Source organism: Stegodyphus dumicola, chromosome X1 (genome assembly GCF_044657685.1).
Source record: "Stegodyphus dumicola isolate Sdum_Otavi_A_Nest chromosome X1, ASM4465768v1".
Classification (NCBI taxonomy): Eukaryota; Metazoa; Arthropoda; class Arachnida; order Araneae; family Eresidae; genus Stegodyphus; species Stegodyphus dumicola.
Genome location: NC_140780.1, coordinates 77,327,302 through 77,346,734, shown reverse-complemented (window position 1 = coordinate 77,346,734; position 19,433 = coordinate 77,327,302). Strand labels below are relative to the sequence as shown.

The 19,433-nt window shown below is 33.1% G+C and overlaps 1 protein-coding gene across 1 annotated transcript in view; it reads right to left on the bottom strand.

Moving 5' to 3' along the window:
* The window catches only part of LOC118190824 (myosin light chain 1-like), a 36,209-nt gene that overhangs the window by 14,410 nt on the left and 2,366 nt on the right, over positions 1-19,433 (bottom strand). Inside the window, exons 2-3 of the mRNA XM_035361605.2 lie at positions 16,418-16,445; positions 1,329-1,469 (exon numbers count right to left, since the gene is read on the bottom strand). Coding sequence (XP_035217496.1) covers positions 1,329-1,469; positions 16,418-16,445 — 169 coding nt within the window. The remainder of the gene's footprint in view (positions 1-1,328; positions 1,470-16,417; positions 16,446-19,433) is intronic.

Sequence of the window (19,433 nt, the reverse complement as noted above, 5' to 3'; positions counted from 1 at the left end):
GCTACGAAAACCAACCATTTAGCCAGGCCATTAGCCTGGATTCTAACCCAAATCAGTTCGAATTACCAGTATTCAGCAATTTAAACCACTCAGACACTGGTGGGGCCACTTTGTCCACAAAACTGTTTGCAGAATAAAACAAACATTGGCAAATAAGGCAAATTTTTATTTACTGCAGCATGGTTAATGCCACTTAATCTAACTTTCTTAAACTGTGGGTGTGACACCCAAGGGGGTCGCGGGACCTGCAGCAGGGGTTGCCAAAAATTTTAGCAGTTTTGATATTTCTTATTATAATAATTTTACAATTACCAAATATTTTTACACAATGTATCTGAAAAAAGATAAAGAAAATACAATACAGACAAAGAAAAAAACGACAACGTTTCGACGGATTCTTTTTATAATATAAATGTTCATTTTCCTTGCTTTGTGTGTTCACGTGACGTTGTCACTTCGTCTGTTATTTATTTAGAATTTTCACATTGTTCTATGTCTTAAAATTAGAAATTAAAGTTAATGACCTAAAACTGCAGTAGTATATTACCGTACAAGTGAAAAAATTGACAGTTTCACTCACGCGTGCGTCGAATTTGCGCAATACTTATGGGGTCCCACAAAAGTTTTGTAAATATTATGGAGTCCTGGGAGTCGCGAAAAAATCTCAGTAATAAAAAGGGGCCGCGACTGAAAAAAAGTTTAAGAAACCCTGATCTAACATAAGAATATTTTGAATGCAGTGTCGTTTGAACGCCTTAGAATTTTTAGTGCAATTTTTAACCTTGGTTTGTGTTGTTGTTCACTAATACTGTTATACAGGACTGGATTAAGATTGCGACAACTGGCAGCAGGAATTTTTTATAGAGCCCGTTTTCCCTTCATGTCCTAACCACGTGCTTATTTTGCCGAACGGTTAATCCGGCTCTGCTGTAATTCATACTTTAAATGATTCACAATTAGCTAATTTTTATAAGCTACAAAAAAAAAGTGAAAAAGTGTTTGGAAAGGAATTTTAAATTATTTCAACCTGCCTTAAATAAATTTTCCAGTATTTTATAAAGTGTATTACCTTGAAATTTGCGTTAAACAGAAACATTTAAAATTACAGGTAACAGCAGAAATGTACAAAAATAATAAAGAATTAAGTAAAACTAAGTTTCTTAAGAGTCATATTACTAAAATTATTCCTCAGGAGATTTAAAATAATTATAGTGCTTAGAACCATTCTTGATATGAAATGGAGAATTATTTCTTACGTTTTCCTTTACATAATAGGCTATGCATATTCAATGACTTTTTAACATTAGTAATACTATATAATCACTCACCTTTCTTTTCCGAACCACCATTCTTTTTAACGGTAGCAAGAGTCGGCTTACAGTCTAAAGATCTTAGAAGATCCCCTAAGTCTTTAGCATCGATCTTACCCTCTCCTTCAAAATCATAGATTTCGAAGTGTTCTCGAGCCTCTGTTAAAGAAAAAATATATATATAATAAAATATATGTAAAAATAAGCTTAATTTTTCGTAGATTATTGTGAATTCCACGATTCCTTTCAAATAAAGTACAGACATTATTTGAATAACGAAAGGAAGTAAAAAATTTAGGCTTTTATCTTATTTAACTCAGTCATATTATTCTTTTGCCATTATTTTCACTTCTACTTTCGTCAGCTCCCACCAAAACGCAAATTCATTAAGGTACACTGCGCAAAAAAAGGGGGGGACAGTTCTGCCGTCTTCCTGGGCCAATTGACGAAATTCAAATTGCGTTTTTCATGTCTCGAAAGCGCGACTCAGTATATATATTAGATTTATATCCAACATCATTTTAACATAGGCATTTTGACACAAAATCAAACTTTTTCTGTAATGACATGCCAATTTTTTTTCCATATTTCGATTCTACGACTCAAATTATGCCTAATATTAAATTTTGTAAAATTTGCTGCGAAAGTCTCTTGAGTACGGAATACGGTCTTTGACAGCTGTCATTGAGAAGTCACTTACTTTGGAGGCCATTCATTAGCGTCTATCCGAGCTGGTTTACTTTAATTAATTTGATTACGGCAAAGCACACGAGGGCTATCTACCTAAGGGGAGGGATGCCTTCATGGAGGACACCGTGAAAATTCACATGCAGCCAGCCTGTTCACCGGGTTTCGAACCCCAGACCAAACTATCAGTGTTCAACGAATTTACCGTTCGGCCGCTGGTGGGCCTTATGCGAGCTAATGGAGAGAAATGTCGCAAGCAGCATAGATTCAGGAAGACGAAAACCCAATTTTTCGGCACAAGGAAATTACGATTTTCCAGCTGAAAAAACTCAGTTTCGTGCCAGAATATTTCAAAACAAGCTGGCTAGTAAAATTCACATAAATTTGTAGAGACATTAGGTAATTTTTTGGAAGCAAACAGATTAAAAAATTAGCAACGCCTTCGCCAGCAATCGAACCACGGACCTCTGGAATACCGGCCCAGTGTGCAGAACCACTACACCACGAAGGCACGCTAGGAAAGCGGGAGAAATACCTTATATACTCCCCTTTCTAAAGGGCGACTGGGGTTTTTAAGGCGCCCAATCGCCAAATGCTGGGTGCGGAGAATCATCATCCACAACTCTTTTAGTTCGGGCGCAACTGTAGAGACATTAGGTATATTTTTGAAAGCAGGTAAGATGAAAAATAGCAACCGCCTTCGCCGGGAATCGAACCACGGACCTCTGGAATACACCACGAAGACACGCTAGGAAAGCGGGAGAAATAAATACCTTATAAATTAATCACAAATCCTACAAACAGACGTTTACAAAATGACTAAGTAACTAGACTCACTGAATGCGGTTGGTTAGTTTTGCCTTCCATTCAATTCCTAGCAGCTGCCGTGCCATTTCATTAAATATTTCAAAAAGCTATTTTTAAAGTTCATTTTTTCCCCAATTTAACTCAGAAAGGTGGGAATACCTTAATATAGGGTAGAGCAAAAGTTACTTTACGATTTTAAAATGATACCATGCAAATGTGTTATAACTCATGTTTCTTTACTTTAGTTCAGGTTAAAGTACGTCTTAAGGTATTCGATTGCGTTTGGCCCTGAGATTTTGAAAAATAATACAAATAAATCTGTTATTAGTGTTATTTAGTTGAATGCTGCTTAAGATGACTGAAATAGTGGATAAATATATTATCAGAGCATAATTCTTTCTCTTTTTTTTGCATATTTTGGTTTAAAAATATGTTAAAATTTCAGGATTACTAGATATATTCCCACAAAAATATTTATAAATATTTTACTTTTATTTTTTTAGCTTCCATTTATTAAGACATATGGAATTAAAGGGACTAAAATCTAAATGTCAGTTTAAAATGTCTACTAAATGTACCTGTTCGAGTGCATGCACTAGCTATTTTTTCGAGAAATTTTTCTCTTTTCATTTACAAAGTTGTTTTTCAAAAATTTTAATACGTACATAAACCTAAGCTTTTACTCAATTTAATTCACATTATTTCATAAAATATTTGCGGAACATTTCGTAGAACTACTATATTAATATTTTAAGTTAGTTTTTTTTTTTTTTTTTTTTTTTTTTTTTTTAACAGAAACGTTGAAAAAAAAATGAAATTTTTCAAAACAAATAAGTTCAATATAATGAAAATAAAACGTTGCCAAATCTGTTTCCGAGCTAATCTTGTTCCCGAGCGCTTAATAACAAATAGAAAGTTTCAGAGCCATCTTCTGAACATCACCAAAAGTATTCAGAGGAAAAATGTTCAGTTTGAAGGCATTTAAAATAATATGTGTCCCTTTTAAACATCAACGTCCGGGCTACTTCTGGTTCACGGTGTAGAACATGAACGGCCGTAACTCTGTTTCTAATCACCGCAGAGACAAACCCAAAGTAGTTTCGGGAAGCTTTAAAATATAGTAATAAAAAGAGCTGAAAATTTTCATCCAAATTGACGATTAGAACGTAATCGGCTACCTCCATGTTAAACAAATCTACCTTAAGGATATTTGTTTAACATGGAGCGGTATACACCTAGACAACGTGCAAAAATTGTGCAGCTATTTTTTGAATATCAGCGTTCCACAACACAGCGAACTTAACGGTAAATCAATAATATCCGACAGGCACCCTCGAAACCAGTCATCCGAAATCTGGTTCAAAGATTTCAACAGTCGGGGTTCTCTGCCGAATCAAGGCGTGTAAAGGAAGACCGAGAGCTGTTCGATCTGTGGAAAACACTGACGCGGTATAGACAAGAGTTGCTGAAATCTCAGAAACAGAATCGTGTATCGTTGTACCGATTTCAGGCGTCATTAGTTAGCTATTATTTTTTAAATGTTTTAAAAAAATTGAAAGAAAAAACCTTTTTTTTCGTCCTAAATAAAGTAATTCTTATCCTCAATTATGTACGTTATGAGGAAAAAAACCGGAAAGTAACTTTTGCGCAATCCTGCTTATGCATATTCTGAGTATGCATTCGCAAGGCAATAATGATTTTAATACACTATGCATGAATGTTTCCAAATTCCTTTCGCAGGTTTGTAAAGAAAAAACTATAATTATTTTAATTTAAATTTTATTTTAATTTAAAATAATTGTTTTCCTTCAGTTTCGTTGCATTCTTTTTTATGCATCTGTAATTAAATACACCGTTATCGTTTTTATCGAATACTTTCAGATTTTTTAATTCTACAAAATATACATTTTTTTTAAATACCAAATTTCATTTACAGATTAATAATTCTATTAGTTACGTCCTATCAAAATTTTTGATTTGAGGTGCAACTGCTTTGGATTTCTTGTTAATATTCTCGAAACGCTTTTAACCTATTTTATGTCTAGCTCAAATAGGTTGGATAGGTCTAGACGCTAAATTTTGCAACCTTCGGGTAGTTTGCTTTTCTTTTCTTTCTACTTTCCTTTTCGACTAATAAAACTGGGTTTTGTTTGAAAGCTTTTCAACACAAAACATAAATTTATGAGGCTTAACTTGAAATGTCAGACACGATAAATTTCTGCTGCCTGGCAGTCTTTCTGTAAGCAAATGCGGATGCGGAAAATTTCTTTCCACAGGTTTTCATGAAATAAATTTCAAATCATAAAACCAGCAGGGAGCGAGTTTCCAGAGAAAAAAAAATAAGCATTGTAGAGAGAGAGAAAGAAATTTTAAATTATTCAGAATATATTGTGGATGATTAAAAGAGAAAAGGAGAGCCTCCCCCCCATTCAAAAGCTGAATGATACAGGCTATGTTTCAAATGTTGCTTAACAGAAATTTCACTGTTAAGCAACATTTGAAACATAGCCTAAACACATGCACTTAACCATGCACACCTGAACACATGCACTTAACCAAGCCAAATCGCAACCACATTTATTGGAAATCAAAGAAAAAACAAATTCACAAAACAAGAAATATTCCAAATAAATTCACTAAAAGAGTAAATGCAGATCCCTAATTAATGATGAAACTTGGTAGAGATGCTTTCAGAAGCTGACATTCCAAGCAGTGCAGTAATACAACATAAATGTTAATACTCATGGAGAAAAAAAAAATAAAACAAAAAATGTGCTGCTTTAACAACTTACGTTGAATCTACAAAAGTTTTGTTAAATTTACACAGACACAGTAAGTTAACTAAGGTACTCGATCAAAGCCGGCTCTTAGCATATGCGACTTAGGCAGCCTCATATAGCACCGATTTTTTTTAAGGCGTCAGCTAAATTGTTCTCATAAGCGGCAAATAAAATAAAGGAATACTTTAAATTTTTAATTTATACGAGCGCCCAACGAACTGACTACTTAGGGCGCCGAAAATGCTGCAGCCGGACCTTTATTCACTACTTATCCCACAGACTATATACCACTACATATCCCACAGTTTGCGAATAATTGTAAATATAATTATGAAAAATCAATAATAACAACACTGAACATTTTAACGGAGCTTTGTATGTTAATCTGGCATTATTGCCGGGTATAATAGTTTCCTTCTTTAGCTGTGTGTATGTTTGTATCAATGAGCAATAAAGAAAACTAAAAATCACTATCTGAAAATGATGACCTAATACCTCGCTTCGATGACATGTTTGTGATGACCTTATAAGGTATTTCTCCCGCCTTCTTAACATGCCTTCGTAGTGTAGTGGTCAGCACACTCGGCGCGTATTCGAGATGTCCGTGGTTCGAGTCCCGGCGAGGGCAATGCTCATTTTTCGTGTCTCCTGATTAAAAAGAACCTAATGTCTCTACAACCTGATCAGAAACAACATGACATGTGAGGGAATACAGAGGACTGACCATCTTCTGATTTGCAATTTTCTGATTCATGATGATGGAATTAAGGTAGGTAGGTTTCTCTCGATTCTGTTTTGAGGTATTATGATTTTATATGTGATAGGAAGTTATGATTTAATTACGGGCGATTTAATTATTGGTTCTAGTGAATTATTAGAAGTTAGTTTTGAAAACGGAAATGCATGGTGCAAGCATAATGAAGAAAGTGAAAGGGTTAGACATAAACGAAAATGTGTTAGGCAACATTTTTCTAATCTGTAATGTTGTAGTAACTCTTCTAAATTAAACTTTGAGAACTTTTATGGAGAGCAGTTCTTGATCGAATTCATGTGAATAGCTTATTCATGATAATCATCCTTTAAGTTAAAGTTAAGAAATTTTCTTATTTGAAATCATGTTTAGAAGGCACCGCTTGTCAGAAATTTCAACTTTCTAGTTAAAAACGAAAATTGTATATTCCTCAATAAATTGTTCAAAGAAAGATTTGATAATGAGTTGGTGCATGAAACAAACCTTAGTTAATAGATGCGTAAAAACATACGCCACATAACAGCATTGAGAAGAACGTGTGATATAAATGAAATCAATTTCGATCACTAAAAGCTTTTGGAATTTTAGCAAGCACTCACAGAAGTCTGTTTAGTCCAGTGATAGTGCGAAGAATTGAATTTGAATAACAGTAGACAACACAATGCGGGTGCGTTATTTTATATAGAACAGTTTTTCAAGAAGGAAGTCAAAATCAGAGAAGCGTTATAAGGTATTTCTCCCGCCTTCTTAGCGTGCTTTCGTGGTGTAGTGGTCTGTACGCTGGGCGCGTATTCCAGAGTTCCGCAGTTCGATTCCCGGCGAAGGCGTTGCTCATTTTTCATCTTGCCTGCTTCCAAAAATACCTAATGTCTCTACAACGTCTTCCTTGTTAGTAGTTAAAAAAAATTAAGAGAACCGAAATTTCATTTAGTAAAAAGGTACTTAGTAAAAATTTACAGAGCAGAAATTGCATATACTCAAAATGAAACGTTTCGAAACTACATATTCCAGCAGCCATTGCTTTAACAACTACAGTAGTAAATAATTTTTTTGTTTGTTTGTTTGTTTGTTCTAATAATGTAGTGAAATTATAAAATGTCTTTTGTCATTAACAGAGAAAAGATATTTTTTAAATACAGAGCATAGAAACGATGTTGTATATGTCTGAAAAAAAGACATATAAGGTATTTTCTCCCTTCGTGGTGCAACGGTAGCACACTCGACGCGTATTCGAGAGGTCCAGGTTCGAGTCCCGGTGAGGGCATTGCTCATTTTTCATATCTTCCGCTTAAAAATAACCTAATGACTTTACAGACATAACAACATAAATCAGAATTTTGCTGAAAAACAGACCACCTGTGCAAAATTTGTGGGATAACATCAAATTCATTTGAATCAAAACAAAATGAACCCTTATTAAATAAGCTGCAAACTTTGGATTGATTCCAGACTAAGAAAGCATAGCAAAAACTGAGCTTTACTTAAAGCTCCTAGTTTTTTAAAACATGGAAATGTTTGATCGTTTATGAATAAAATCTAATAAGTTTACAAACTTTATGGCTCAGTATTAGTTATAAACACTACTCATTTTTTATTATTCTGCTCTCCCATAGAATTGAAAATGATAACTATACGTGCTTATGTATACATCCGTTCTCATGCTTCCCCTTTGAAAATATCACATCGATCGTAGTGTATTCTCTGGGCACATAGTGCTTCAGATTCACAAATCAGACTAAATAATCACAAAATTTTTTAAAGTAGCATATCTTTAGAATTCACGGTAGAATGATAGGTGTTGCCATACACTTTTCCCAGTCTTTGCTCAGTTCGTTATATTGAAGTTCAGTTTTCTTTATAAGATGACAACTTTTCTATTTGTTCTTTTAGCTTTATTTATTACACATCGTTTTATTACACATCATTACACAAGCCGTATAAAATTTAAGACACAAAATCTTTTTTTGAAAGCAGAATATCTTTAGAATTCTCAATAGAGTGTTAAATGCTATCATCCATTATTAGCCCAAAGGGACACAGTTTGCCCAGAAGGGCTATTAATTTCGTTTTGGCCTTTTGCGTTGGTTCACTTTAAACGGCCTTTCACTTTTCAAATTGTTGCCACTAAATATTGGAGCCTTGCATTATATTTAAAGAAATTATACAATGAAGAATCTGCATGAATGTATGTTTCTCGCACTGTAAAAAAACAACAGTACCTAGAGACATCAAATTCTGAATAACGTAGTACTCCACTCATATGGGCATCTAAAAACCCAAATTTGGAATTTGTTTTATTGTGTATTTCCTATTTTGTAAAATGTTAACGAATTTCTGATTAACACACTCAACGATTTCAAAGCTAGTGATAGCAACACTGTACGGGGGGGGGGGATTATCTCCAGTACGCGAGACTCCGTATCGGAAGTTCTAAAGATATGCTCATTTTAAAATTATTTTGCGATATTGCTGTTGAATTAAATTTTATAGTTTAAGTAGGAAGAACATCATATTTAATAAATAAAGGCACACACAAAGCGTTAAAAAATGCGCTTTTATACGTAATATAAAATCTGAATGCTTTCAGACTTTTTTTAATTTAATTTAATTTATTTTTATATTCGCTATTCTACTTATATGTGCTACATTATTTCATTAAAAATAATACATGGTGATAAAATTTGGTGTCAGCATCTTTTCGCTTGAAAAGTGATGCGACACGAAAGTGAAACGAACGAAAACTTGAGGATTGAGTCTAATATACATTTAGTTACTTCATAACGAGAACTCATCTTCATAATGAGTTTATTCTCGTTGCATTTGCCATAATTCCAAAAATATAGTATGGCTTATAAATGTAATATATTGCTCTCAATCAAATACATGTTTCAAGTGCCAAATTTAAGAAGTTTTGGATTATTTCATAATATAATTTTCTCGAAAATCTGCTCAAAGCTTAAAGTAAAGTAAAACTTCCGTTTTATCATTTTGAACCAAAATCTAATATGTTGTTCCCATCGATATAAAAGTCTTAAATACTAAAATTAGAAAATTTGGGTTACATTTTAGCGTTTGGAGGAAATATACGCTATAAAAATTAAACATGAGACTAAATTGTACTGGAAGGATATTTATCAATAATCATGAGACTGCAGAAAGTCGTTTAATCAGTTTAAATAATAAGTTTAGACATGATCCATATTTACACATTCTTCACAAAGCAATTATAAATGAGCATTTAAGGTGAGGTACAGTTGATTAAGTCGAATTTCAACAATTGGGTTTTCATCATGCCATAGTAGGCGAATCAAAGAAAAGTACAAAGATCGAAATCTTGTATTATACAGATACAAAGGAAGACTGGACTTTGGCTCAATTACTGCTCATAATCCCTTTAATCTCAATCAAGATTTACTCATAATTATTTTAAATTTAATTTTGCAAATGATATTCAGAAAGCATTTTTAGAGATTGGTATGTGAAAAGAAGATTAAAAAAAAATTAGCTGTTTTGATGGAAAAATGAGAAGCAAAAAAATTAACAAGCTGCAGGTTTAGAAATTGAAAATACGTGCATTCGAAAAAGTTTAGGAAGCCGAAAGCTTATGGATGTTGCAAACTTCAAGATTAGATACTATAAAAACATGGGAACAAATTTTATAATTTCAAAATGTCGATTAGTTCCACTCAGAAAATAACTTGACAGTGATTAGAACTGTTACGTGCCTTAGTTAATGTATGCTTGTTTTGTTATATATTATTCACATTTTCTTCCTTGAAAGAAAGTGATATTTACTTGTAAATTCATTGGCGAATATGTGTAGGATTAGAGGAGTAGAAGATGATTAGAAACAGTTTGTCCATTGCAAAATAAACTTCTTTTGCAGCTAATTTTCGAAGCAGAACAAGGGATCTTACTTTCTTCCCTAATTTGATACGATATTATTCGGAAAACTCTTTTCTCATAAGCCAACCAATTTTTAAATTCAAATGTTCTTAAATTATTTTACAAACCGAAATTCTAATAAGGAATCTTAACCTGTCACGAGATGATAGCTTTGATAACTAATCTTCCAGAACCAAGTTACTTATTTTCTTAATTTTTCCTTATAGAGAGAGAGTAGGAAGCTATTAAAAAGATGTCCAATAAACATAACATAATAATGCGCTATCGTAGAAATTTTAACAACTTCCTAACATCTCTAAGCATTGAAAAGTTATTCGATATAAAATGTGGAGAAAGTGGGCTGCGAAGTTTGAAATTTAATTTTAAATTTTCGTAAGTAGGTAATTTTAGCATAAAGTTTTCCGTTTTGAGAAAGTACATTTCATAATATACAAAATTTAAAAAATACTTCAGTAGCTCTAAAAAAGCGAACTAAGTATAACTAAATGAGAGATTTCTCCCCAAAATTTTCAGTCTTTGCAGGTATCAGGCTAGTAGCTTTGCAGGTACCAGCTACGGTTTCCGATAGAAGAGAAACATGGTTTTAATGAGCAGATTTGTAGAATATGCATTATTTTAGAAACTCTCTGTTTTACCTTTTTTATAATAAGATCAACATTCTTATAATCTCATCGAAAAGGTCTCTAATTCCATATTCTTTTACGGCAAAATTTTATGATTCTTTTATAGTAAAATCCTTTAGATATTGGTAGAGAGATCTTGTACCACATTGTGTGATTTTACTTCTGTTTAAACTATACGTAATAAATTTAGCAAAAATAGAATGTGATCCCCCCGGCGTATTTCACTTATTATTTTTCTTTCGTTACATGCATATATTTGTATGAATTTCTTTTATAATTCTTTCGCCCGTGAAAGCACTTATTTATGCTGTTAATATAAATATATTTAAGGCTCCCCATAATTTTAATATGCTGTATAGTTATGTGAATACCTGTACCTGTAAGTTAATTGCATTCAAACCGCGTTTAAATCTTAAATTGACTCTATTTAAAGCAAACGTTTAATGAGTGTCTATAAAAGCTGAATGATATATTACTAAAGGAACAGCACTACATGTTTATGTTAATTTATAATAAAGAATTTTTCACTTTCCCCGCTGAGTGAGCCCATGGTATAATTCTTAGCACATCCGGCTAGCAATCGACTCCGACTAAAATGTGATGGATGGATAATTCGTCATTACCTGAGTTTGATGACTGGGTCTCCTCCTTCCCCAGTCGCCATTCAAGTGAAGAGAGCATTAAGAAGGTTTGTTTCCCCCACTGCATGCTGTCGTAGCGTAAAAGGTAGCATAGCAGGCCAGCAATACGAAGATCCGGAGTTCGAATCCCAGCGAGTACATAGCTGCTTTTTTGTGCTTCCTTCTCCAGATAAATATCTAATACCTTTACGAACTTATTTATTTAGAGAAAGCACTCAAAAGCTATCTGTGTTATATATCTCTTTACAGTTTCTGTAATAATTCCATTATAAGCTTGATAAAATCCGATTATTTTCTTTAAAATACTTTTGCTTTAACAGTATTTTTTTTTAAAGTTTTATTTGATACAGGATCATAATCTTATGCAAGTAATGATAAGATTTTTCGAAAAACCATTTTTAAATTACCGTAGCTCTGTTCTAAGAGATATAGATGGGCCCATCATAAGTATAAACAACAGAAATTCAATAGTTATCTACATATATATTAATGCAAACTAAATACATTTTTTGTAATGTTTTTCATAATTTTATCTGCTTAAATGAAGTTAAAAAATTCGATCGCGTCTTTTAAATGCCGTCGATACCACACAAAGAAACGTATAACTTCACTGCAATATTCACCCAGAAGTGAAATGCCGCTCTTTAAAAAAAAAAAAAAAAAAATTTGACTGATTATACGTCGCCGAGAAAAAGCTCTCCGCTGTCTTACAAAGATTATACTCTTTCATCTGGGGAAATGAACTTGTATTTATGGTACATACGATCAAAACAAAATAATCATGCAGGCAACTCATTTAGCTTCGATAGAATAAATTACATAAAGCGTAATACACTAAAATTTTTCTCATTTTCTACAGAATACACAGAGGTATTTGTTTCTTAAGGAGGATGGGATTTTAAAAAAATCATGCATTTATGGTACATAAGATAAAAACAAAATAATCATGCAGGCAACTGATTTAGCCTCGATAGAATTAATTACATAAAGCGTAATAAACTCAAATTTTTCTCATTTTCTACAGAATACACAGAGGTATTTGTTTCTTAAGGAGGATGGGATTTTAAAAAATCATGCATTTATGGTACATAAGATAAAAACAAAATAATCATGCAGGCAAATCATTTAGCCTCGATAGAATTAATTATATAAAGCGTAATAAACTCAAATTTTTCTCATTTTCTATAGAATACACGGAGGTATTTGTTTCTTAGGAGAACGAGATTTTAAAAAATCATGCATTTATGGTACATAAGATTAAAAAAAAAATCATGCAGGCAACTCATTTAGCCTTGATAGAATTAATTACATAAAGCGTAATAAACTCAAATTTTTCTCATTTTCTACAGAATACACAGAGGTATTTGTTTCTTAGGAGGACGAGATTTTAAAAAATCAACTGTGCCGTTGTCGTAACTTGAACCCGAGTCTTCACTACATACTATTGTTATACTGACCACTGCGCCACAAGAATACAAAGAAGGAATGTCTTAGGTATCACAGTTAGCCACTCCAAGTTAATGACAAACTATCGTTCACCTTATTTCAGTATGGAGCGCCACTTTAAAGATATATGGGTTTCTTGGAAAGTCTCGAAAAATCACCAACACTTTTGCTAGGAATCGGACACTACTCGACACAAACCACTGATATCTTGACCACTGTTTACTCCACAAGAGCACTTAGGAACAATGCCTTTAAATTCTTACGTTTTCAATCATGTAAAGTTCTGCAAGTTATTTAAATTACTCTGTATGCTTTAATAGTAACCCATACTTACCTTAAACAAAATTACCTGTAATAAAAGTTTACATTCTCGACCACAAACAAGATATAATTCTATCTCGAGAGATCTCCATTCTCGAGAAGTTCTGTTGTTTCGGAGCTCCTAATTCTCTAGACTGGTTTGGTTTATTTGATTACGGTAAAGCATACGAGGGCTATGTGCCTAAGCGGAGGGATGCCTTTATGGAACACGCTTATAAAGAAACGTGCCATGTTACACATGGAGAAAACTATCATACAGCATAACGTGAATGCAACCAGTCCTTTCATATCCAGGTCGAATTATCAATGTTCGGAATCCTCCAGAAAAATTCTTAAACTGGAGAATTTAAAAGGAGTTACGTTACCTTTAACAACAAGTAATTTCGTAAATCGAAAGGTTTTCTCTGCCAAAGTGTGCAAAAGAGCTACAGCTTCTCAAATATTTGATTAAATGGAATGAAATATAAAAAAAAGTACTGAAAATTTTTAAAAAGTTAAACAATTTATACTTAAAATCGTTAATGAGATTACTTGTGACCGTGAAGATTATTCGTGAAATAAAATGACATTACACACAATCAGCAATAGTCTCGCTTCGAAGGGCAAGAGTTTGCATGGTGCAAACAAAATGTCATTTGATATACCCTTTATCAATCAGAACTGAGAAAAAGATGATATTACAGGGTGGAGTGAAATTTAGCAAACCAATTAGTTTTCAAATTATATCTATTTATCGATGTTACTGTCTTTGTGCTGCTACAGGGATTTTATCATAACCATGTCGTGTCTCTCACCTATATTATATATGTAGAAAACCACGAAGTCTCCATGCAATCAGCCTTTTCAAGGGAATCGAACCTGGATTGGACTACCAGTGTTGGACTACCAGTGTTCAAAAGTGTTTAAACTACTTGGCCATTCGTTATCATGACCGTAAGGTTGCGTTTTCAGTGTCGACAGTAGCGTATGGGTAGAAAAATTAGAGAAAGCTTTTGTAGCAAAAATATATAATTTATGATTTAGAATTTAAAAAGGCTAAAAAATGCACTATTTTGCATAAAACTAGGTTAAAGGATTCTTTAACCTAAAAAAATGTTATTATTTTGGAAATTCGAGAATCTTCACTAAGCATTGCGTTCGGAAAAATTCAATCTCTAAGTATCCTTAACAACTAAAAAATTTCTCTTAAATAGTTATTCGCATTATTCCTAGTTAAAAAAAAATGTAGTGAAAACATCATTCATTACCATAAAATTGATTATGCAGTCCTTCACACTTTGATTTGTATTATAAGGTATTTCTCCCACTTCCTTAGCGTGCCTTCGTGGTGTAGTGGTTCTGTACGCTGGGCCGGTATTCCAGAGGTCCGTGGTTCGATTCCCGGCGAAGGCGTTGTTAATTTTTCATCTTGCCTACTTCCAAAAATATACCTAATGACTCTACAAGTGGCGCCCGAACTAAAAGGGTTGCGGATGATGATTCTCCGCACCCAGGATTTGGCGACTAGGTCCCCTAAAACCCTAGTCGCCTTTTAAAAAGGGGAGTATATAAGGTATTTCTCCCACTTCCCTAGCGTGCCTTCGTGGTGTAACGGTAGCACGCTGGGCCGGTATTCCAGAGGTCCGTGGTTCGATTCCCGACGAAGGCGGTTGTATATTTTTCATCTTTTCTGCTTCCAGTTAACTTAATGACTCTACAGTATATATTTTGAGAACTAACTGTATGAATTAAAATACCTTACGAAACACGGATGCTAAGTTACGATACTTGATTACGGTACTAGATAGTGACTGAGAGATTTGCATAACACAGTTTAAAAAATGACATCGTGAATGGGAAAATTCGTTATTAAATTCAGAAACTCATTGAAAGAATCTTACGTAACAAGGTGCATGATTGGTTACCTGTGATACACATGGAATAATTTAAAATATGTTCGACTCAAAATGTAACTTTAACGTTTTTAAAAATTCAAATTTAGTAATAAAATAATTTCATATTTTATAAAGCAGTAAATAAAAATACTCAAAATATACAAGGTGACCACCTCGAAATGGAATAAATAACAGTTTTAAAGTTAGGATAGTAATATTTGATCGTCCATAAAGTACAGTATGATTCTTCAACCACCTTTGAAATAAGACAGGATGAATAAATCGTATTCAACAGAAAGCTGTTTCATCGAATGTGAGATTTGGTAAAGGTATATTGAATTTAAAAAGTAATCGTAAATTTTTGTAATTTAATAGAATTTCATGTTACCGTGACCGATTATTTTTACCTGTATATTCAACAAGAAGTTTTTAAAGGTAACTTAATAATAGATTAAATTCTTACACTGCAGAATAACGGGCAAAATTTTTTAACTTAATTCTAAAGCCCGCTCTCACACATATGAGGAAGTTTCATTCTCTTTTTCTGTAGGAGTAAATTCCCATTTTTTCAGACTTATGTAGGTGAAGGAAGGAGCAAAGTAATATATGAAGTCTACGAATGCTTCACCTCTAAGTCACATGAATGTAAACATCATCATTGTAATCCAAAACTGCATTACATTTTTAAAGTTTTATATATTGAATAAAAAATCTAAGTACTATATGGATTATCTCTGATGATGTCCGTGTCCCATTGCCTAAGTCTAGAGCCATATGTGCCAAAAAGTTTGAAGTCCTTGAAATTGCAGTGAGGGATTTATGGTGCTGGGGTGAAGAGCTCTCTAGAGGGGAGGAGGGGGTGGAATGGAAGGTGTCTGTGATGCATCTTAACCGCTGAGTAAACAGCCGCTTTCCGAAGCCCTAGTATGAGCAGGCGGGGGTGTTATCTGTGCTCTCCCTAATAAGGTATGCAAGACAAGATCTGGAAGAGGTTCACGAGACTCTGTCTAAAAATGGCACGCGGAATATTAAGGGCCAAGCGAAAAACATGTTTTAAGAAAGTTCTGCTTATTCGCCAAGAATGTAACATATCGAGGCAGAACGTAAGAAAAACATACGTCACTCTAGCGGAAATCAGAGCACTCTTGAATCCTTTAGATGTGGGAGGAAAAGAGAGTATAAACACTTATTTTCTTTTTTGGAACTTTCGGGGAATGTTTAAACTCATTTCCTGATTTTTTTTTTAAAAAAAAAAAAAAAATGACACTTACTTTCAACTTCTGAGGATTTGAGGTCAGCCTGTGGAAAAAATATAAATGATTAAATCACATACTTGGAATTATTTTGTCAAAAGTAGATTAAATATGTATATTTAAGCACGAAATTTGAAAAATTAATTACACACGCCTAATCAAACCACATATTAAAATCAGAAAAATCATATTACTTCTACGCGAAATGCGAAACTTTCAGCTTTCACAAAAATTACTTCACATGCTGTGAATTTTTCTCATTTTACAAGTTTGTTGCTTGAAATGATCTTGTTAACAAAGGAAATGAGCATTTATGCCATATGTTCATAAGAAAATATTAGATCATTTAAAGTTATTAGACACTTTAATAAGCGGCTTTAATAGGGAAAGTTTATAATTAATTTGCTATGAGTTGTCGCTGTACAGTTCTTTTACCCACATGAAGTTTAATTAGACAATAATCAATGGTCTAAAACGGGTTCCTAGTAAATTAAAAAATTCTTAGGCTTCGTCAGGCCTCGAGATTTTCTAAAAGGCGAAGCTCTTATTATTTGTTTTAAAATAAGCTTAGAATTTCAGAAATCATCTTATTCCATTTTCTGAGATCCGTCTGATTTAAAACTACTCTAATAGTTTTTGTTTTACAGCAGGAATGAGGCTGTTATATTCTCTGACATTGTTGGCCTATATATATATATATATATACAGTTATATTTCCTTCGCTTGATTAAGGCTAAGACACTCTTAAAATCATTTAGAAAGCGCTTTCAAGATAACATTTAAATTCATTCGAAATCTTTACTTCAGCAGATTTTCGATGAGCTTCCCTCAGTTGTATTTGAATTTAATGAAAAAACTTTATGCAAATTGAATCTAAATTTATTTCAGGCGGCTTTTGATTTTTTTAACTTTTATCTTGTTAAGAGTTTTCAAGCAGTAAGATACCTTAAAATTTTTGTCACGAGTAACATACAAGCATTAGAGGGGGAAAAGCTTAAATAGAGTTTAAAATAAAGGAAAAGAACTTAAAAAAGAGCTTAAAAATAAAGGAAACCAATACTCAGACATTAGTAAAAGTTCAGATATTAAAATTCCTTTCCTTTTTTCCCCTCCCCTCTACATTTTTTTTACAAGAGTATACTTAGGAAACTACAACAAGTATAGTCACTGTTTTGGGGATCAAACTGACGCCATCCTAAAAGAAATGAGCAACTAACTCCCTTAATGTGATATCTTAAATTAAAAGAACTCTAATAATTTAGCAATGAATTTCACTATCTCGTAGTAACTTAGGCTTTTGAATAAGGAAAAATAATTCTTATATGAGAGAGAGATAAATTCGCCGTCTCACAAATAATATGAATATAGGTTTCGATTTTAGTGAACCAAGCAGCGGAGTAGCTAGAATTTTGCCGCCGGGGGGTCTCGGAGTTTGCCTCCTCTGGCGGTTCTCGAAATTGAGGCTCCTCTTGATATACAAACAATATCAAAACTACATCTAGAGAAATAAATTAAAACTCTACATCCATTTTTGTAAAAAACTTTAATTCCAACATTTTAAAATTATATGACTATTTTGCTTGTTTCTTTGTCTGCTAAATCACCAATGAGATTGTAGGGGTCTATTTGATTGCTCCAGTTGCTGTTATGTAGACAGTAAAGAAAGATTTCTTAAATACAAAATATATACTTGCAGTTCTTAAATACTTCTTAAATGAATTTTATTTAAAAAACGCTTCTCACAGCTAGCAACATTTACAGCAATTAAGAGGAAATTTCTCAGTAGCATTACAATATTTAGAACTTCTGGAGACTGTATTTTAGAATAAACAGCAAAAATTCAGACTGCTCTTCCAAGTTCCTGTTTCGTTTTCCCTAGCAGTAACGGAAATAAACCTCTCAAATGCCTTTTTTTTCCCCCCTTAACGAGAAATTTTTTCTTATTGTAACCGTGATCATAATTTAGTTGATGCTCGTAATTTGCATTCAAAAGTTTCGACGGAGTAAAAAATGTACAACAAAATGATGTGGTGGTTGTCTGCATGGCAATATAGAATCTAATTACTCTTCACCTGCCTCGACGATCCACCTGACCAACCCCAATAAAATAATGTTTTATGAAAAAAATTCCGCCCCTAAAAATGTGCCGCCTGGATCAGACCGCCTCTCTCTAGCTATGCCACTGCAACCAAGTGTTGCATACTCGCATAATAAGCTGTATTGAACAATCAGTTTAATAATAAAGCATATGGACTGCATCTCATTTGAAGCTCAAAATCGAAAGTTTGGATATGTTTCGAATTCCTTTGGAGATTCATAAATGCCAATACGTTTATGTTTTAGGCAGATGGCAGTTTAATTATTTGCATTATGTTAAATTTCTAAGTTAAAGAGAGCTTGGCTTAAAACGCTGTTAAAAACACTTACAATGTATTTTAATATTTTATCGCTAAATTAAGATTTTTTTCCCGAAGAACTGTCAAAGATTTTATATGCATTCCCCCTCCCCATATTTCTGATGTATTATAACCGATGATACAGTTATAAATTTTCAAAGTCTGCATGCTTTGTTAAAGGGATTCAGCAAACGGCTGTATAGTTAGTGCAGCAAACCCTGCGAAGGTTATCAATCTACGAGAAGAATATTCCTCTTAAAAGACTTCATAAGCTTTCGTCGATACGTTACATTAAAAGAAAAACGCGAAAAGTTTATTTTAATTTATCAGTTAAATTGTATTTTTGGCTTTTCTTTACTCCTGCTTTCATCAACTTTCACCAGAAAGCAAATTAGTATAAAATATATATAAGAGTTAGTTTCAGAGTTTATCAGAGAGCATTTAGCAGCTTAAGCTGACCGTTACTGTACTTTGACATTCTTCTGTTTGCATTACAGTGGCGGCAAAATTTTAGTTTAAGTTAGCTTTGCTTAAAAAATAGTTTAAGTTAGGCTTTGCTAATAGTGCGAATAGCATTCTGTTTAACTGGAATTTATGTTGAGAAACTGTTATTCTACCCTCAATATAGCAGACTTTTC